We start from the raw sequence: 22468 nt of genomic DNA, 5'->3' as shown, positions 1-22468 counted from the left end.
TATCATTTGCATTTTAAGACAAATTTAGTTTAATCCGGTATTTGGGTGATTCGGACAGTGTCTGGTCTGGTCTAGTCTGGATTAGCAGGATTCTACTGTGATTGGAAATCACAATTTTGTTTCTCTTAAAATCTATAAAATTTGAGCATGAGACCCTTTTGAAGCTATTTTTGAACTAAGGGCATCTTGTGTATTGCTGAGCATTGAATCCATTGTTGTTAGGATGATGGAAGCAATACGAGGTTGTCAGCACATCATACAGCAAAGTGCATACGCTCTACTGACTCAATCAAAGGCAGGTATCTAGAAAAAAATATATATAATTTTTTAATTTGGTAATTTCTAGATACATTATTTGTTACTTTTTGCTACAGTAGCATAATTTGTATGTATATATTTAGCAAATGGTATGCAATTCTTATATGTAGACCTATGTGAATATAAGTTTTTTAGTTTTAATGTCGAATATGAATACCAAATTATTCTTGAAAATGAATAATAAGAATGAGAGAATCCCAATAAAATATATATTTTTTTCCACATCATGAAACAATTACATAAGGAAAGAGAAATTAAATGTGTAGTGTAGGAGTCTCTGGGAAATAAAAACAAATATTACTTAAGTGAAAGGTTGTTTAGGTTAAGTTAGCTACAAAATTTGTACACAAAATATGTCCAATTTATTGATTAAATGAGCTCATGTTTACATATTTAAACCTTAGTTAATTGTGAATTTTTATTATTATTGACAGTCAGGCAAACAATATTTTAGTTCAAAATTATTATAAACACAATTTCTGCTAGTTTCATCTGATATCCGAAATTATTATATACCTTTTGAAATTTGGTTTTGAGTCGCAACGTCTGTTTGATCATAGATACATACAACAAATAAACTGCTTACAGTGTCACATAGTGTTAGATAGATTATGATTATTGATTTAAATGCCATTTAAACCATGGAATTAAGAAGTTAGGAAGTAGTCTGGCGTGGATGCTGAAGTCATTTTTGTTTTGGGACATGCCCACCCAGACTATGTAAACAGTGTTTACAACCTATTAATAATGATTTTTAAGAAATAAATAGATGATAATAGTAAAAACATAGGCGTGCGCACGGTAGGTGCCACAGGTGCCTTGGCACCACCATTAGGGTTAACGTTATTTTATTTTTTACAAGCAAAAATAATACATACTTACAAAAAACCGTATTATTTCCAAAAAAAAAAAATGTTTTCCAATCGTGTCGAGTTACAGATATGTGCTCATAACACTATCAGTATATCAATTATCAATCGAACCAACTAGTATACACACAGAAACAAGCCAGGTGCAATTACTTGTGTTGTACACGCGGGCTGTGGCTACGAAACTTCTGAAATGTAAATACTTCTCCTAGTTCTCCTCGAATTACATAGAATGCGCGCTCGGTGTCCACTGTTCACTCCACTCGGTAGGCGCACGGAATAATAGCCTCTGTCCGCCAGGTAGCACTACTGTGTAGTGTTTACTCTTACTATTTACTCATCAGTTTACTGTTCTAATGAGTACACGAGTACAGCCTGTGTTTGTTACGTGGATCAATCATTAATTAATTATCATTTTATTTTCACTAGTTGACAGTTGTTATAGTTCGTTAATTGCCGTATATATCTGTCTGTATGATTTATAAACGGGTGATTAAAATTAAAAAGCCGGATCCCGAAAAGGATTACTCGATGACTTATATGCAGTCGCCGACAAAACATTTTTGTTGTATTCCAAAAGTTAAAACTTTTGCCTACTCTTATTTGTGTATTTTTATTATTTTAATATTTTACACATTTGAGGTATGTTACAAAAACTCCCTTGATTTGTTGATTTTAAAACTTAACATATGAGAATGTTTTTTCTAGCATTTATTTGGCGTCTTCAGAAAACATGTAAGTAAGGTTTTTCAAAGCCACCAGCATGAATTCCGTGCAAACAATTTGTGCAATTTACTTTATGGCTCAACAAAGCTTAAAACTGTAAATAGTTTAGTAGTTTTACTGGTGATTAAAACGTTCAAAGCCATAATTTGTCATAAAAAATGTTAAAATTTTTACATCTGTGTATTTAATGTTTTTGTTCGGAAATACCTTAAATAGCACCATTTTGCGCTTTCAAATCCAAATTTTTCCGGGGGAGGACCCCCGGACCCCCCGCTTTAGGCTCGGGTCCGTGAATGATAGGGCTGTTGTGTAATCTGGCACCACCACTACTGAAGTCCTGCGCACGTCTATGAGTAAAAATGCTATGTTAGGCTAATAATTGCTCAAACAGGTTACTTAAAAATGGAGTGGAATTTATTTGACACATAAATTCAGTATAATATTGTGTATTTTTGCGGGATACCAAACTATACACCTATTCCTCACTTAGTACCCACGTCTTCAGATTGCACGAATTCATTTAGTGCAATGTTAATTTTACTGTCCTAGTCTTGGATACCACGTCTGTAAATTTCAGTTAGCGCGAAATCTCCGCTGGCAAAAAAAAGTTGTGCATGACGCCACAAAGTCTTTCAAATTCTATAAACAACAGATGTGCCGTGGCATGCAGTTAGGATTATGAGGGGGGGGGGAGGGGAGAGAAGAGAGATGTGCGTGCAGGTCTAACTATGCTACCGGCTGTTGTACAAACATCAGCTATAGCAAGTATAAGTTGCGTCTGTGGAGTGTAAAGGACCAAATGTTTTTACATATGCGGGTATGACGCCGTGCCGTTTAATTGTTTGTGGGATCTTGTAAAAACCCAGGCTACTGCACTTCACACTTTGTAAATAATTTTATTAAAGATTTATTATTATTATTTTTTACTATCAGATATGATACTTGGTTAGGTTTTTGTGGAATGTTGTGAATAACAACAGTTTATTCTTTCGAGAGGTATTTTTGTTTTTGCCATGTGCTTTATGATCATTAAAGAAATGATCTAATCCTTACTAGGTATTTCTGATGGTTTTGTTTGTTTTATGGTTATTTTTGATTATTTGAGGCCATTGTTGGTTAAACAATAATTTAGGAATTTTTATTACTTAAAAATTATTTATTTATTAAATTAAGTGGACTTCAATTATTTTGCTTTGTGGAAGTCTTATTGTTAATACTTTTAAATTGATCTAGTTCATTTCAATAAGGTAGTTAAATTTCCTCTCAAATAAATATTTTTATTACTCTGCAGCTTTCCTTGTTTAAAGAATATTAAAATTTAATTACATGAACTTTTGAATTAGATTTGAAATACCTACAATAAAGAGGTTGCTTATGCTCTCGGTGGTATAAACAGATAATTACACTTAAGCCCTTAATTAACCCCATCTCTTGGTTCCGTCTCACGTTTTAAATTCTGCGTTTTACTATACACGCGGGCTTTGGTTTCCACGTCTTTGGCGCCATGAAATGGTTTGCAGCTACGTTGCGGCAAATTGTTTTTCGAGCTCCCACAACATCACAGCTCGAGGCCTGGTACCTCCAACCAGTCCACTGCACATTGCAGTCACCTTTCAGGTCGTCACTTGCCCGCGGAGAAGACGGGCGTTGTCTTCTTCTTCGATGTGCATGTTAGCTTTGGGCTTAGCTTGCTGGCCTCCCCTCCTCCACCCTTCAGCCGATTAGTTTTGGCTGTATGCTGGTATTTTTTTCATCAACGACTCTGTCCACACTTAACGAGCTAATCACTTCAGCGCCTCTAGGAAAATAAGTTATACCTACTTGGCGTTGTAAAAAACTAAATTTAATTTTGCTTGCAAATATTTAATAGAAATAAAATAATAAAAGGACTGGAGTGAAATTATAAATACAGTTGTAAAGTATAAATTCAAACTAATTAAAGCAATTCAGTATTAATATAAATATGTGTGTAAACATAATTATTTAATTTAGTAAAATAATCAAGATCTATTTTAATTAATAATTAAAGCAATTAATATGCTAAATGTTTGTTCTAGTTTATTAATTTTAATTGTTTATTAAATAATAATGTAATAATTTATAATGCTAATAAATTATACGTACAGGATCATATATTCACTTAAATAAATACACTTGAAAAAGTTTATAAACACAATTACTGTCACTAATATTCACAATAAATAAATGTTTCTAGTTTTATGGAACAGTATTCAATATTCAATCACTAAAGTATATTAAAAGCACATATATTATTTTTATTTTGTAGCTAGCCTTTTTTCATTCCGTCAATTTTTGTTGCATGCTGCGTGCACATCATAAAAATTCATTCTCATATTTTTTTTCATAACGTGCCTAAATAAGTATAACTTCAAAATTTACAAAAATTAGAAAAAGTTGTTGCATTGCACAGAAATATCAAGAGTGAAATCACCAGAATTTCTGAACAGTTGGTCAGCGTGCAAGAACAAGTATATTACGTGCCAAATACCTGCGAGCCTGAGCAATGCACCGGGAGTGGTGTGGCCAGCGATCTCGGCTGTTGCTGGAATACCGCCGAGGGGAAGGGTCCCGCCTGGGGGAGTGACAGACTCTACAGAATAACAGGAAACACATTGACTTTGCTGCCTTGCATTTCTTACTCGTGCCCGGCTAGTTCTGCGATGCCATCCGTTTCCTCTACTGTCACTGTCAATACTGTGTAAATTTACTATTTACTTTGTCCATCACAAACTCTAAATGCCTTACCTTAAATAATTAAAAAATGTTTCGTTGTAAAAAAAAAATCTTTTACTTGAGATGATGTAAATTTGAATAGGAAAACTTGTATTCCGGTGATGTGTGTGTTTGTTTGTGTGCTTATGTGTTTATTTGTGTGTGTGTTTGTATTTGTGTTTTTTTTTTCTTCTGTTGGTCAAATTATTTTCTATTCAAGAAATTTTCCTCGAGACATTTGAAAAAAATTTCAAGTGACTTTGAAATTATCTTGCAACTTGAAAATTTTCTGTAAACGTAATAAGTACAGTGGAACTCATTATCCCATCTCCCCTTGTAACTATACCTGCATTTACTGGAAGCCCCATTTAATTTTGCTATGAATTCACTTTTAACAACCCCATGACTAAGTGAAATACTGCGTAATGTTGCTGTGACAGTAGCTATAATCATAATATATATACATACTTATGTGTGAACAGGGTACGCTGGACCCCGAATTTACGTATTTCGACGTAGATGACGTCCGCAAACACCACAACAGCTTGCCAGAGAAGACTGTCCTGGCTTTCAACGACGACGTAACTGAGCGGAGAGTTGTGGTCTACAACTCGTTGACGTGGAAGCGGAAGGAGCTGGTTACAGTTCGTGTTTCGACGCCTTACGTTAAGGTACATCAGATACTCTTACTGGTCAATAAAAATTAATGTAGAAGAAAACATCTTCATAGAATGAATGTGTTGAGTTGTATTCATACTGCAATAGGGTATCATGTAATGTTGTATCTCTTGAATTCATAATTATAGAATCTGAATATATGGACCTTTGCCTAAGTCAAGTAAGAAAATTTTTAAAAAATTGCATGCTAATAGCATGGGTGGCTTTCATGTTCACACAAATAATTCAATTAATTTTTGCTACAACAGGTAAAGAAAAATCTTATATTTAAAAGAAAAGTAACTTTGTTTTAATATAGTGTTAAAATGCATGAACAAATTTGCACCCTTAGTTCTGATTTTCCTTAACTTTCATAGTTATTGTAAACACAGTGAAAGGTGTTTAATCCAGCATGTTCGGATTTTGCCAGATTATGGCAGTCAATATAGTTTTAAATAGAATACCGGTGAAAAATTAATATACATTACAATGTTATTTAAAAAAGAGTTGATAAGCTGCTCTGTAGAAAGAAAAGAATACTAAGGATGGGCCAATCAAATCCTGAAATACTATAGAATCCTTAGTACTCGGAGGATTCAATACACGAGGAAAAATATTTTAAGGAAAATATTGTAGGTAATAAATTAAATTAAATCTAACATTGATAAACTCTAAAGTTCAATAGGTCATTTTCTTATGTTACCATTCCCCAAGATATTGTAGTTATAACATAGAATTATATAAATAAAATTACTAACTATATATATATATTTATTTATTTTATTTTTTTTTCTGAAAACTTAGTTTGTGAAACAACCATTTTGAGGGTATAATGTTTCAACACAATAGTTCATATTTTTCATATATAGTACTTTTATTTTTGACCCTTGAAACTTAGATTCGGATTCGAGGGTTTTTATTCGTAGTACTCTCTGGGATTCAAGTTCAAGTTTTGGATTTGAGAAAAAGGGATTTTATCCATCACTAGTAAATACAGATGAGTTCTGGTTTCTTTACAAAAAAAAAATCATTACAATTTTGTGACATGTAACCCGCTATAAAGCAGGATACTCAGAGGCAGTAATGTATCTTGGCGGCCAAGGTCGAAATCCACTCGAAAAAATCTGAATGCGAACTGCTTGTTTGGTGCCAGGTTACAGAGTGGGTCAAACCATAGAGTGCTGTATTGAAACCTTTCACTGAATGCATGTTTTGTGGGCCTGTAGAAATATCAGGTTTTTAATTGGAATCAAATTTGAATACAAATACCAAACTATTCTTGAATACAAATATTTAATTCTAATAATATGAATGAGATAGTTCGAATCCCATAAAAAAACATTTTTTATTATATCACATTACAACATAATTTTTGTTGAGAAAAACAAGCTGCTCTACATTTTCGGGGAGTAGAGACCCTTCCATAAGTTACAATGTGGCCAGCTGGTGAGGAATTCTCACTGCATGTCCACTTGTATGGCAGGTATAGGCAAGTATATTCTTGCCACCCAGTTTAAGCTATGTGTGCTTGGGTATAAAAGGTAAACTTTATTTCCCTTCCTAGTGTGACCTTTCTTTTTAGGCCATGCGGGTAAATATAATTCCCTGAGCTGTCAACTACGCTAGAGTGTGAGTGTGGGTCTGTATCCAGTCCGTTCACTGTGTATGATCCACCAGAAAAATGTCCTAGCTTGTTAGGTTTTAGGAGTCTTTGCTGTGAGTATACGGCCGGATGTTTTCCACGAGACCTATACAAGTTTATTCCTCTTGCCACCACGTTCTGAATGAAACTAATCTCAGAGCCGGCATGCCTGTTTATACCTTTTGATTTCATGAAAACTGTCAACTTTAACACCTGTGTTGTTACCTTTATCAGTATGCTGACAGTTATAATCTATTGTTAATGACCTGGCTGACCCTCTTCTCCTTAAAGCAAGTTAGCTGTAAACATGCATGTTAGCAGTGGTTACAGATTACTGTGTTAAATCCGACTTTGCTGTATTATTATTCTCAAAATGTATGTAGTCATTTGAAGTGGAAAAATTCCACAAAAATAACTCTAAAACATTAAGAATATTCCATGGAATTTTGTATCCATCCGAAAAGAAAAACATCAGTGATCTAGAAATTTTTCCCGATTTTCGGGATCCTGCACAGTCCTATTTGTAAATGACAGAATATTCGTTTTTTTTTCCTCTAAGGGTTCGTTAGTATTCCAAATCAAATTGAATAAGAATAATAAACTATTCATTTGATATTCAAAAATTTGAACAGAAATATTGGACAGAAATAATATATTTTGCAGTCACATTGGCTTTTAAAAATATGTAATTTATATACAATAGAATCCTGTTATAATGTTCCTGCTTATAAAATATTTTTTAAGTCTTGACATTTTCCCCATAAGAAAAATATATTTATTTTCTGTGTATTACATTGAACGAATTGTGTTTTCCTGCTTATAATGTTTGCTTTATAAAATTCAATAAATGCAAAAGCAAAAAAAAAAAAATCTTAACAGTTTACATATGTTTTTGTTTACAATCACTGTTATACTATTGATGTAGATGTTCAAATAGGATTGTATGCTACAGCTACACGTTTGTGCTGGTTAAACCTCGGTTACTATCATGGTGTGTTTTCAGATGTACGTAGATAGTCCTACAATATTTTAGTTTGCCAACTATTCTGCGATGACAAAAATAAATGGTTTTCTATTGCTGATAGAGTTGAATTTATTTCATTCGTCGGAATTCCAAATAAACTCATGTTCAAATGGCGAAGGTTTTAAAATTAGGCATTCTACTCTAAACATCATTGTCACAAATTGTGAGACAATCATTCAGAAATGTGCCACTGTCTCTTCAAATACAAACAAAATAGAAGCTGGTAGTGCGATGATGATGATGAAGAAACATTGTTTGGTTAAGCAAGTTCGAGCATTGAGTATACTCATTGGTAGTTTTAACATTAAATTTGTTTACAGAGCTTGATGAGTCCGTTGGTAAACAGTTCACACACACAAGTGCTGAATTGATATTTCCTGCTTAAAATGTTTTTTCTGCTTTTTTTCCCCTTTTGCCCCCTTGAAAAAACTTTGTAACATTGTTCTACTGTGTATAATGTTTTGAGACTTGTATCATATCAGTATCTATTTCTTCACACATGTAAGGAGGAACGTGAAGTAGCAGTTAAAAAGTGGAAGAATGCTGGCTAAATGTCTCCCCATGCTCCACAGATTACTGATGCTGAAGGCAACACTGTGCCCAGCCAGACGAGTCCTGTGTTTCTTCGCTCGGGCCAACCTGCCGACTCGCATTACGATGTGTCGTTTGTTGGCGAAGTGCCGGCACTGGGGCTTGCATCGTACACAGTCCACTCACTGATGTCTAACGAGCCATCATCGTAAGTTAATATATATATAATATATAATAATATAATTATATATATATATATATATATATATATATATATATATATAGACACACACACACTCACATACCAATAATGAAAATTGTTCAGTGTTAAATGTCTGCACTTGCTAAAAAATTTGTGAAGGAAAAACACTAAAAAAAGACAAACAAGACTACAGTTGTCTGCTTTATTTTTGTCTGTTTGTTCCGACATCACTCAAAACTACTGAACGGATTTTGATGTAAGGTATTGTCATTTCTAAATTCCATCCCTAAGGGGTTTCAAAAATCTTTAAAAAATAAAAATCATATCTCCAGTGTCAATCAATTGGAAGTTAATATATTGATTATGATTAGTACACACACAAAACCCACAGATTTTTTATTTTTTTAATTTAATATAACCTTCGTTCTTATGAAGAAAAATTTATATCTTTGAATCTATTCTAACGGGAGATAGTAAACTGAGCAAAAATGATGTTTATGAAGAGTTATAAATTGTGCTTTTTCCAGTTTTCAAAATTTGATATCTAAGGAGGTGAGAATGTGGTCACTTATTTTTTACAGTAAAAAGTTTTATTTCTAAAGCAAAATTCATGAGGAGGTAAGAAACTTAAGGAAAAAAACATACATAAATAATAATGTAGGGTAATTTTTTCTTTTCAGTTTTTAAAATTTAATTGCTAAAAGGGAGTAAAAGGGGTTAGGTTGGTTTTATAATAAAAAAAATTAAATCTGATTCTGAAATAAATAAAGTGTAATTTTTTTAATTTTTCAAAATTTGATCACGATGGGGGAGAAATGGGGTAAGTTTGGTTTTATTATATATATATGAAGAAAATCAGACTGATGTTAAGATATTGCGTATGAATAATAAACTTTTCAAATCTACCAACTCCTCTTTATCTTTTCCTAAAATCGTACCTATAAAATAAATTAAATTTTATGAAAAAAATATATTTATCACTGATTAAACTAAACAGAGTAATTGGTAATTGTGCATGCATATAATACACAGAATTAAGTAGTGTGTCTTTTCCAGTTTTCAAAATTTGTCTGCTTATTGTGTGGAGTATGATGTAATAAAAAAATTTGTCTGCTGAACCTAATCAAGTGGAAGTAAAATTTCTGGTATGAAAAGTAAAACATTCACACACTACAAACTTCTCTTTACCATGTTTCTCTTAAGAATGTAAAGGTGTTTAATTTGGTTTTATAAAGAATTTTTTTTGTATCTGAACTTACAAAGATGACTATGCCTAATACAAAAAATTACTATTCAATGTTTTACTATTTGTGCATTTCTGTTTGTTATGAGGTGAAAGATGTGTGTGTTCGGTTTTTTTTAACAAGCTAAACTTATACCATTTCACACTAAAGCTGGTAATTGAAAATGGTTAGAAGTAAATGATGATTTAGTTTTGAAATTTTACCCCTGGGGTAGTAAAATGGAATCATTTTGTACTGTTTAGCCAAAAGTATTACTGAATTCATAAAAGTACATGTGAATTTTCGCGTCCATATTTTATTTTGAAAATAAAAACAAGGCTGTTGAGTTTTTAAATTTCCATCCCTTTAGGTGAAGGAAGATGGGGTGAGAAGTTTGAATAATAGTAAGAGAGTAAGATAAGTAACAGTTTCACAAATTTTCAGAAGTGCTATTCTTAATAAGTTGAAGAAAGGAAATATTTGATTTTTATTAAGTCTATATATAGCCAAAGCTAATGAAATGGTATAATCTGCAATGAAAAGAAATAGGTCCATATTTTTTACCATTTTTAAACATTCACTTTTAAATAGGCTGTGAAAAAGACAAATGTAATACATAAATCTTAAATTCCTCTTAAATGTGAATTAAGACACTGAATTATGAAATTCAGTAAAAATCAGGCAATAATCAGAGAAATGAATGTATGGCTAGGAAATCTAACTTAAATTGCTAGCCTTTAACTGCTTACCATTAACTTTGCCATTCATATTGTATTTTGGTCCAGTTTGTGTTGAAAGGTTAGTGTGTCAAGTATTTTTGAGTAGAGTTTTGTTTTTGCACTGATAAGGCTCACATTTATGAGTTGAGTCTGCATGCAAGTGGATTGGAGGTTTGTTTTTATTTTGGAGGTTCTATCGACTATCACTTTAAGCCTCGTTGCATAACTGTGTAAGATAAAAACTACAAAACAAAAAAAAAATCTAGAAACTGTGGGAACATCCTGGAAGACTTATGTATGTTATACTCTTTTTATGTCTAAATTATCCAATTGAACAATTGAATTAATTGAACATTTTCTCATATTTCATGCAGTCAAAAGGTTTCATAAGTTTTTTGTTCAATGCATTCAGCTGTTTGGAGGAAAATCTAGAGCATTTTAGATGAGAACGACACGGCCATGTTCTTGATGTTGGCCCGGTGCAGGCGGGGGCCATGCAGTGCTGACATAATAACATGCCAATTCACTCCCATTAAAGAAATTTAGTAGCTCCTTGTGCTAGTTGCTGTAATCAAAAAATGTTTCAGAAAAAAGGTTTTTGTAATAATCTTGCAACTGTTATTATGTACTCATTTTTACATTGTAACCTTAGAAAATTTTTCAAACACAGAAATACGTAATTTATTTGTTTCGGAAACTTAGATATGCATATTACTAATCATTATGTAAATTACACTACGTATTTGGAGAAATTAGTATCAATCTATGTTATATTGTCGCGGGTTGAAATTTTGCAGGGTTGTTGAAATCAAATTTAGGGACTTTACTGACGGGACTCTGGGCTGGCTGCTCTGTTCACTCGTCAGCGCAAGTGGCGTGACCATGTAATTGGGGCACGGGGCCGGCGCGGCGCGCTGCGGGCTTGCAGAATTTTGTTTGTTTGTTTGGCCGCGCGCTGGCGCAGCCACGGGCCGCAGTTACTGGGGCGCGCTGTCGTAACAAGCCGCGCGGTGTGGCCTGCACATTGGGGTAGAGGGGGGGTAGTCTTCCCAGATGTTCTAGTTAGTTGTTTAGTAAATTTGACTTCAATAACGAGCTTTTGTTATGGTAGGCGCGGCAGGGCGCGCGAATTTAAGCGCAAGTGAGTGGTGACTCGGGGCTCACTCAGGCGGAGGCTATGCGTCTCACCTGTGGTCACGAGTTGTTAGTTCGTTCGTGATGTAGGAATTCAAGCTTTCGGGCGGAAGCTATGGTCGACGCCAGAGGCCACGAGTCGTTTAATTTAAGTTAGGTCATAATGTAGTCGTCAAGCTCACTCAGGCGGAGGCTATGCGTCTCACCTGTGGTCACGAGTTGTTAGTTCGTTCGTGATGTAGGAATTCAAGCTTTCGGGCGGAAGCTATGGCCGACGCCAGAGGCCACGAGTCGTTTAATTTAAGTTAGGTCATAATGTAGTCATCTTCAAGCTTTCGGGCGGAGGCAATGGCCCTTGTCACTAGTCGTTTAGTTATAATTTTTTAAAATGTAATGTTCGTTCGGATTTTAAGGGCAGGAGAGGCCCCTACGTTAGTTTTAAGTAATCGATCAAGAAAGGCTTTTCGGAAAATGTGAGTATGGACTTATCTTTGTTTTAATTTTAAGTATTAATTATGATTTGAGGTATTCGGAAGGACTAGGGAAGTGTTTAGTGAAGTTCTCTCATTCTCTCTCTTGTAAGGTCGTTCAATCGTTAAGGAAGTAAAGAGATTATTGTTTTAAATTGTAATCCCGCTATTTAAATGTTCTTTAAAATGATGTTGAGTATTTGACTTTAAGAATAAAATAATTTTAATTAAGTATTATGTTATTTTGCAAAATCTCCTTAGTTCAGCTCTCACCAGACATCCTGTACGGGATGACGAACCTATGATCCTAGGTACAGTAAAGTATTTTATGAAGTTAAGACTAGTTGATGCCAAGCGAGTTGTTTCTATGTAAAGAGCTACGATTCTCTCCCCCCTCTGAAAGTGGATCGTGACAGAAATGGCGGTGGCACCGGCTAGGTGCACGTGACAGAAATGGTGGAGGCGCCGGGTAGGTTCTATTTCTGGAGAGAGAGAGAGGTAGATTTTTATGTTTATTATTAAGTTAGTTTCAGCTTCTGATAGCAGGTTACTAAGAGTTTACTTGAGGAGAGGATTACGGAATTTTAGTCTATAGTGGAGGAAGTCTTTGAGATTTTTTTTTTGACGTAACAGATGTTTATTTGAGTATACTTGTAAGGATAAAGTTTATAGTGATAAGTTGTTTTAAGTCGTTGAGTTTATCAGGGATTTTTACGTGAGGAGAATACGTTATAATTTAAATGATTAATAGAGATAATGCAAGTGGTTTAATTTAATTGAAATTAATTTTAAGTTTGTAGGTTAAGAGAGTTAAAATTTAAAATAAAGTTTTTTTCGTAAATAGGAATTATTTTCAAGTGAAGTTTGTTTTGCTGTCGTGCGCGTAGGAGACGAGACGTACGAATTAAATCAGTCGAGGGAAGGATAAACGTTAGAAAGGAATTAAAGAGAAAACGAGAGTTTATGTAAAAGAGAGTTATAGAATTTATAGTGATGTTTTGTTTTAATTAGAAAAATGTTGAGAGTTGTTTCAGAACGACACGTCAGTGGACGTGGCAGAATGAACACGTGACGGGGAGGTGCTGAGACCTAGCGGAGAACGGAGGAACCGCAAGCGAGGGTTGGCGCACCTGATGGAATTCGGTGACGTCACGGGCTCATACGGAGACGTGGACAGGCCGTGACCTTGTTTTGATCAGCTGTACGGTAACTTAGCGATAAGAAAATAGACTATTGGTTAAATAAATTTAAATTTAAGTGTGTTTTAGAAGAAGAGGAACTTTCAGTATGTAAGTAATTTATTTTAAGAAGTGTATGATGTATAGGCTAGAAGTGTTTCGTTGTAAGTTGTTTATGTTTTTGTTAGTTAAATTCTACCTCGGTTTTAAAAATATTTTTTTGGGATTTGTAAACATTATTAAGAAGGTACACTATAAAATCGATAAGCATTGAGAAAAGTGGGAAGGATAGTTTTTGTGTGTAGAGGGAATTTACTCCAAGGGAACAGAGAGACAAAATTAATGTTTTCTTTAGGGCGAGGGACCCTAAGGTGAGGTGTTGTGTCCCTGGGAAGAAAGGGAATTGTAGCGCAGACCATAGGAGATGGGCTGACTACGGAATTAAGGGTCAGGAGAATCCTGAGAGTTGTGAGTAGTTTGGGGCAGGAGTTCCCCATGGTAGTACCGAAGTGGCTATCCTGTATGGGATAGGGTACCATTTCAATGAAGTTTGTTGGTGGGGTTAGAATCCCTTGCTGTGTAGTGGGCCTATAGCAGATAGGCACTACAGTGAAATTTTTGGTTATTTTGTGAGGTAAATTCCCTGGAGGTTAAGTAAGATTGGATTCAGTTAGGAAGGAGGGAAATGAGAAACATTGCTGTAGAGAGTTAGTGTACTTGCCTAATGTGAAATTGAATTTTACTAAATTAATTTAGGAGAAAGTTTTGTTCGGTAAATAAATAATAATGGAAGATAGCTAGATAATTAATTAATTTTTTTTGAGTAAGGTGTTTTAAGTAATGAAATAAAATAAGGTGAAGTAATTTGAATAATTGGGGAGGAGTTTCTTTAAGAGTTTAGATAATTGTTTTTGAATTTATTGAGATATTCAGCCAGTGAAGTTTGAGTGTGAGAGATACAGTGAGATTTTAAGGAAATCGGTTGTTTATTAATTAGGACAAATGAGATTTTATGATTAAGAGTCAGTAAGCATAGTTAAAATTTACGACATGATATTTGTTGACAGTTTACAGTTATTAAGGAGAAAACAGAGTAATCTATTTATTTTTATTTTAAGGGTTTGAAGATAAGATTATGAATTTTTTTTTTGAAAGTTTCTTGGGCATGTTTGAATAATTTTTATTTGGATTTTAAGAAATTACAGAGAAAATTTAATTGATTTACATTAGTTTGGAAGTATGGAGGTTTAGTGTTCGATTAGCCCTAACTTGATGGTCGGATCTCAAAAGAATGCCGTAAAACCGATAGCCAATTGAGAGGAATGCGGTAGGCGCTTGTGTAGAGAGGGGTTGTGGGAAAACTCCTTGGGACTGATGGCAGATCAGGGGCCCTAAATAGTGTGTGATGCTGTAAAACCAGTGCAGGGTAAGCCTGGTATGCTTAAATTTTTGGGCACAGGTTATGTAAACCTGGGGTTCCATGGGATTTAGTCATGTTAGCTGCTGTGGGACATTGAGATTTCCAGGCTCCATAGTAAATTCAATGTAAATTTTTGTTTTCTTAAAATAATAAATTTGTTTTTAATTTTTTTGAGATATTTGATTTGTAACAGTGAATACAGACCCCGAGGAATAAGAGTTGTCATGCTGTGAGAGGAGAAGGTGGTAGGCCTAAAAGGGTACAGGCACCACAGAGGTTATTTGTATTGCATAATTTAAATATAAGGAAACTTGAGAATTTGAAATTTTGTTGTTGGGTTGGACACCCATAAGAAGAGTATAGGCAGAATTTTTATTGTTATGAGATGTCTAATTTAATTGAAAAGAAGAAAGTTTAAAGATGCAAGGTAACATTATTATTGTAATAATTGAAAGAGATTAAGAGGTAGAGAGAAATAGGCAGTTTTTGTTTGTAAGTACTAAAGTTTACATATAGAAATTTAGTAACTAAGAATGAATAATAAGTTAAGTCTAGTGTAAAAGTTTTTTTTAAGTTTGTTAAGTTAAGAGTCATAAGTAAATTTTTTTTGAGAGAGAATGTCTTTGATAGGAAGTATTAGAAACTTATGGGAATTTTAGGGTAACATAAATAATGTAGGTAATGAATAATAAATAGATGGTAGGTCTTAAGTTAGGATTAACATTTGAAGCAGAATTTAATTAAGAAGAAGGAAAATAAATAGGCCTAATGAAAAGAACAAAAAAAGGATTTTATGGTAAAGCATTTTTTTTAAGTAATAAACAATAAATAATAATGTTGTTTCAGGGTAATGTGTACTAATAATACAATTTTTTTTAGGACTAAAGAACAGGAATTATGTAATTTAAATTAACATGTATTTTTGAAACTGTTACAGATTCCTTAAGATGAGCTGAGCAGCAGTCCAGTTTACAAGATGACAAGAGTTCGAGAGACAAGATACAAGATCACTGAAACAAGAGCCAAGACTGAAGATTCAAGAGAAGAGAAAGCTGGCAGCCATGGACTTACAAGTGGAGATTAATAAGGTCATGTAAAGTTTTATTTTTTTTTATGGAAGACAGTAACTGGAGTTTTTTTTGTTATAAACATTATTTACAGAACTTTTTAGGTTATAGTAATGTAATGGAACTAGTGAGTTGTGGTAGCTGTCAAAAAGAACTAATACCTTAAGTTTAATTTTTAAAGTTAATTTTCTTAATTTACAGAGGGATTAGTAGTTTTTTTTAAAACCTTATTTAGGTTGGAATTTAAATACAATAGCTTATTATAAATGTGTACGAACAGTTCAAGTTCACAGTACTGATAGGTAGGTCAGATGATCTTATTGATTTTGATGATTTGTTGTTTTGAGTTGATTTTTAAGTGTTGTGAATTAGACAATGAAATAGTTTTGAAAACTTAAATTATTTCAAGCTAAGAAATAGTAAAGTTAATTGTAACTCAAAGGACACCAGAATTTAATTTTTTTTTGAATTAGTAATGTTTGAAAATTTTATACTTTACAAGAAAGGTTATAAACAAACAGATCGGATGGAACAAGGATGCAGTAAATCACAATTTCATTTAGAATTATTGATTAGCTTTTGAGGTTATGAAGTAAAAGTAATTATAGTTTAAAAGTTTGAATAAAAAAAAATGTTTTTTTTTTATTTGTTTGAAATAGAAAGTTTAAAAGTTAATTAGTCATGATCTAGGTGGGTGATGGGGTGGGAATTGGCCACTCTTTTTCCCTATAACCTCCCTAACATGGCCTTCTATTACAACTAACAGAAATAAAGAAGAAGAAAAATGAAGAATTATTAGTTAGAATGTTTCTTTCATGAAGATACCTGATGAACTTTTACTGTTTGGAAGAATAGAAGCAAGGTTAGTCAGATATTTTTACTCAGAAGAAGAAGAAGATAAAGCAGTTTTATGACTCGACAAGCCAGAGATTGGTGTTTCCCCTCTGCGCTTCTATTGACTACGTTGTTTACTCTCATGGGATAGCTGGTTCGGCACCATGGAGAGAGATTGGTGGGCATTGTGGTTGCCCCCAGAAGAAAAGAAGAGTAGAAGAGGTTATGGGTGGGTCATGTGAACTGACCTTCAACCCAGTTACTTCGTGGGGACTATTTGCTGTATAGAGAAGATCAAGACTCAAGAGTTAGGGAAAATCATTGGAGGTCATGTTTCCCTTCCTTAAGTTTTTCCTATCAAATTATTTGCCTGATTAGATTATGCTAAGGGTGGGATACTTTATGTTAGCAGTTGAATTAATTAATTTTATTTTTTTGTGTGTTTGCATCCTTGCCCATCGATTGCAGTTTAGTAGTTAGTTTTGTATTTGTCAGGCGTGATGGTAATGCCTGTTGATGATGTTTCAGAATTGTAATCTGTTCGTGATGAGGATGGCACAACTCCGAAGCAGATGTGGGGAGAAGTTGTGAGCTGCCCTGGAAGCCAGTCCAGTAGCTGTTGGAGTTGAGTGGTGTTTGCTGATGGCCAGCCCAGGGAGCTACTCTTCTCGACAACACTGACTTCGAGGAGTTGCACCAACCTTCACGAGATAAGAGTTTAATTAATTGAAACACTGTAAGGACACTTAATTTTTTTTGAAGAACGAAAGAAGTATGGTAATAAACGGAAACTGAAAAAAAAAATAATAATAATTATCAAGAATTTGCACATTGTTTAACGAATACTGAGAAACTAAGAACAGTAATTTAATTTGTAAAGAGAGCTTCACTAACAGAACAATTTTTTTAGAATTGAGAACTCGAGCCTCTGAAGGTTCCTGTGAGAACAAACCAGATAAAAGTTTTACATTTAATTTTATGAATACTTGTTGTTTTAAAATAAATCTTATGCAGAATCTAGATGTATGTTCAGACAGCAAGGAACTAAGAAAATTATTATTTTTGTGAAATGAGGAATTTATAGTTATGGTTTAATGGAAAAAGACAATTTGTAATTTTGAGGTAGCTCGATGGGGCTCGAGCTCTGTGAGGGGAGGGTTATGTCGCGGGTTGAAATTTTGCAGGGTTGTTGAAATCAAATTTAGGGACTTTACTGACGGGACTCTGGGCTGGCTGCTCTGTTCACTCGTCAGCGCAAGTGGCGTGACCATGTAATTGGGGCACAGGGCCGGCGCGGCGCGCTGCGGGCTTGCAGAATTTTGTTTGTTTGTTTGGCCGCGCGCTGGCGCAGCCACGGGCCGCAGTTACTGGGGCGCGCTGTCGTAACAAGCCGCGCGGTGTGGCCTGCACATTGGGGTAGAGGGGGGGTAGTCTTCCCAGATGTTCTAGTTAGTTGTTTAGTAAATTTGACTTCAATAACGAGCTTTTGTTATGGTAGGCGCGGCAGGGCGCGCGAATTTAAGCGCAAGTGAGTGGTGACTCGGGGCTCACTCAGGCGGAGGCTATGCGTCTCACCTGTGGTCACGAGTTGTTAGTTCGTTCGTGATGTAGGAATTCAAGCTTTCGGGCGGAAGCTATGGCCGACGCCAGAGGCCACGAGTCGTTTAATTTAAGTTAGGTCATAATGTAGTCATCTTCAAGCTTTCGGGCGGAGGCAATGGCCCTTGTCACTAGTCGTTTAGTTATAATTTTTTAAAATGTAATGTTCGTTCGGATTTTAAGGGCAGGAGAGGCCCCTACGTTAGTTTTAAGTAATCGATCAAGAAAGGCTTTTCGGAAAATGTGAGTATGGACTTATCTTTGTTTTAATTTTAAGTATTAATTATGATTTGAGGTATTCGGAAGGACTAGGGAAGTGTTTAGTGAAGTTCTCTCATTCTCTCTCTTGTAAGGTCGTTCAATCGTTAAGGAAGTAAAGAGATTATTGTTTTAAATTGTAATCCCGCTATTTAAATGTTCTTTAAAATGATGTTGAGTATTTGACTTTAAGAATAAAATAATTTTAATTAAGTATTATGTTATTTTGCAAAATCTCCTTAGTTCAGCTCTCACCAGACATCCTGTACGGGATGACGAACCTATGATCCTAGGTACAGTAAAGTATTTTATGAAGTTAAGACTAGTTGATGCCAAGCGAGTTGTTTCTATGTAAAGAGCTACGATTCTCTCCCCCCTCTGAAAGTGGATCGTGACAGAAATGGCGGTGGCACCGGCTAGGTGCACGTGACAATATAATAAACAGATTTCATAAAAATTATAAACTTTACATTAAATTTGGTATTTTAAAAATGAAATTGGTCTGAAAGTAGAACCATAATCTCTTGTCTCTACTTGTAACAGTTTTGAAATTGGGTCAATATTGTGTTTGCTGAGGGGGTTATAAATTATTTGTTCTGCGACTTCATTTCGGTCACCCCTTGCATTCAGGGTTAATTGTTTAAAAATTATGACGGAAGTTTTTGATGGTATTCAGAAGGTACACAGTAACTTTAAATGGATCTGACAAGCTAATGGCTGGTGTTATCAAAAAGACTTTCAAACAGAAGTTTTTTATATTACTTTAAGGGAGCTTCACTGATTATTATTATTATTATTATTATTATTATTATTATTATTATTATTATTATTATTATTTCAAAATACTCTTCCTCTTTTGTACTCTATCGATCTGATTTTTCCTATTAATGAACTCTTATCAAGTTTTTCCATCTCCATAATTTATGTATCACTCTGCAAGTCATTTGTGCATTACAGCTGTTAAGGCATCCATAATTAAGTTAGTGTATAAATAAATACTTTTAATTGGGGATGGTTTTAGGGTCTAGAGACCATTAAACGAAGAACTATATAAAAATTTTTCTGGAGGTTGCATTGTGGTAATGACTGCAATAGGCAGACATTCTTGGAGGTACACTTCAAAAAGCTTGTGTTGAGGAAAGGAATTGGGAACATCTATTTCTGCGACTGATGTTGCAGAGGCAGCGTGTTTGCTCGCTTGACGCTGCTGAACTACGATAGAGACGTGCCAGTGATAGAAGGGTTCCAGAGAATAGACGTACACCCAGACGGGAAGGAGTTCTCGGTGTCCAGCGAGCTGCTCAGCGCCACGTTCAGCGCACAGGGCATGCTGAAGGCAGTTACATTGCGAGACTCGGGTGTCACGGTGCCTTTACATTTGGATTTTGCGAGGTACGTTTCCCTGTCTGTCCGTACCAGCACTTGAGGCATTCCTTCGCTATCACGGCCTCCTGATCTGCTTCTCTGTTTGCTGTTCCTCTTTCCTTAGTCCACATTGACATCTGCTTACCGTGTTTAAAGCTCAGCATTATTCGTAGAAGCTTTTCTTTTCACATTTTGTTAACTTGTTCAAACACTCTTACACTTCATTGTTTCATATTGTCTGTGCTTTTTGTGTGTACACGTTATATTTTTCTTACAAACAGTTCTGTTTTACATTCCTTTGGGTAATACTATCTTGTTTTTCCATACTTGAACTGACTACACCCGCCCCTCAATTTCTAGGAAAAAACAGCGCTGGTCAAATACATTTTTTTTTCCGTAAGAGTTTATGTTAATGAGGATAATTCATTTTCTAATCAGGTAAGTGTGCCTGTTGACTACCACTTAAATCAAGACACTTCTCCCATTAAAACTAATTTACAGTACAAATATATGTCTAAATACATGTGAAGTACATTTAAATAAATGTTGAATAACATTTTGAAACGAAACAATCTAAAATTAAATTTCAAAAATTTACTTACCATATTGTTTTATTAATAGGGCTTGGGCATAACATTCCTAATTAGGTGCTAACATTTCTTAGTACTAAATAATAATGTTATTAATACAGAATATATATTTCAGTTCTAATAAGATTTTAAAAAGCATAAACTTAATATTTTCCATTATTATAAAGATTATGTTAACTGTTAATGTAATTCTTCACTATTGTATGCATTGAAGGAAGTGAATAGCTATTAAGAAAACTGCAAAATATTGTTTGTTGATTGGTTACATGATTAATTTGAGGCATTGTATGTAATGTTACACAAGTGTGATTGCTTGTGGAAACAAAAATTCATGTAAAAGAAAACAGCACTACTTTCAATCTATGACCGTGCTAATTAAAATCATAACCTAATTTATTGGCATCATTACTTCGAGGGGTGGGTGTACTTTTCTGCTGCACACATTCCTAAAAGACAGGGATCTAAAACTCATCTGGGCCAAGTGTCATAAGTTTGTGTTAGTATACTTTATGCAGGCCAATTAGATCTTTAGGCTCCAGGCTTAGTTACTAATTTGTTTTCTTGTACACACCACATAACTACACAAATCATTAACTGAAGAGAAATATAGCCTTAATAAAGACCACAAATATAATGTCAGGGTGCAAATTTGTAATATACTATCTAACACTTTAATTAAGTGTTTTCGGGGGGACCAAAAAAATGAATTTCAAAAAGTGAATGGAATTGACATCATTACCTTATTATATTGAGTTAAAAATTTTTTAAAAATAGTCCAACATTACAAAAGAATTTAGGACGAGTCATAACAAATACAGTGACCTCCAATACCCTGATTTATGATGAGAATGATCTCGCCAAGGCACCAGAGAAGCCATATTAATACTCATAGCTCAGAAAAATGATTTAAGCAAGATGGTACCAGAATCTTTCGGCATTGTGGACCGTGACACTGGCAAAACAAATTTTTTTGCGGAGCATCATAAAATAAAAGAACAATTTAAACCAACCAATACTTAATCAGAAACAGGGAATCTATGAACGACATAAATTAAAAGAACCTGTAATTAAATTTAATGCAATTTCGTGGACGTACGCCATGGCAGTTTTGCACTCTTTGTTATGGAAAAAATTCAAGAACGCAAACTAAGAAATAAAAATGAAAACCTAAACCCACAGAGAACAAGCCAAAATCAGCTATGTCAAACAGATAAACCCAACGATACCTAAACAGGTATGACTGCACGAAGACGGCAGCACAGACGAACACATTCAAACTTAAGTATCAGACAGCACAAGAATTCCATGGAAGGAGTTTAGCAATGAAACAAATAATAACAGCACAGGCGAACGCAGTGGCCTTCCTATGACAAAACAGTTGTGACGTTTTGGGAACCGGCATCAGTTCCTGTCATCAGGCACAAACAGACTAAATTCCATGGAATTCTTATGCTGTCTGATATTTACGCTTGAATGTGTTCGTCTTTGCTGTTGTCGATGTGTTGTCCATAGTACCAGTTTAGGTATATCATTGTGTTTTTCTGTTTGACATAACTAATTTAGGCTTGTTTGTTCTCTGTGGGTTTAGGTTTTAATTTTTATTTCTAAGTTTGCATTCTGGAAATTTTTCCATTACAAACAGTGCAAAACTGCAATGGCATATATCAATGTAATTTATTATATTAAATCAAAATTCCCATTTACAGGAATCATTTAAAGAACTGAAATTAAATGTGCAAACAAACCCTGTTTACTTAATCATTTCAAATACATTAATTAATAACTTATAATGTTTTAAATAAACTTTTAAAAATTAATAATTCTTGTAAAAAAGGTTCAGCAATAATATATGTATTTCATTATGATGATGTGATGGCCATCTCTTGGCTCTGAGAATGTGTTCTCTCAA

The 22468-nt window shown here is 34.3% G+C and overlaps 1 protein-coding gene across 1 annotated transcript in view; it reads left to right on the top strand.

The window, feature by feature from the left end:
• The window catches only part of LOC134535806 (alpha-mannosidase 2), an 80476-nt gene that overhangs the window by 27579 nt on the left and 30429 nt on the right, over positions 1-22468 (top strand). The window contains exons 12-15 of the mRNA XM_063375087.1: positions 223-295; positions 5129-5317; positions 8542-8708; positions 19784-19996. Coding sequence (XP_063231157.1) covers positions 223-295; positions 5129-5317; positions 8542-8708; positions 19784-19996 — 642 coding nt within the window. The remainder of the gene's footprint in view (positions 1-222; positions 296-5128; positions 5318-8541; positions 8709-19783; positions 19997-22468) is intronic.

This window comes from Bacillus rossius, chromosome 10 (assembly GCF_032445375.1).
Source record: "Bacillus rossius redtenbacheri isolate Brsri chromosome 10, Brsri_v3, whole genome shotgun sequence".
In the NCBI taxonomy this organism is placed as follows: domain Eukaryota; kingdom Metazoa; phylum Arthropoda; class Insecta; order Phasmatodea; family Bacillidae; genus Bacillus; species Bacillus rossius.
The sequence above is the reverse complement of the archived record's forward strand: the minus strand, read 5'-3'. Positions and strand labels throughout refer to the sequence as shown.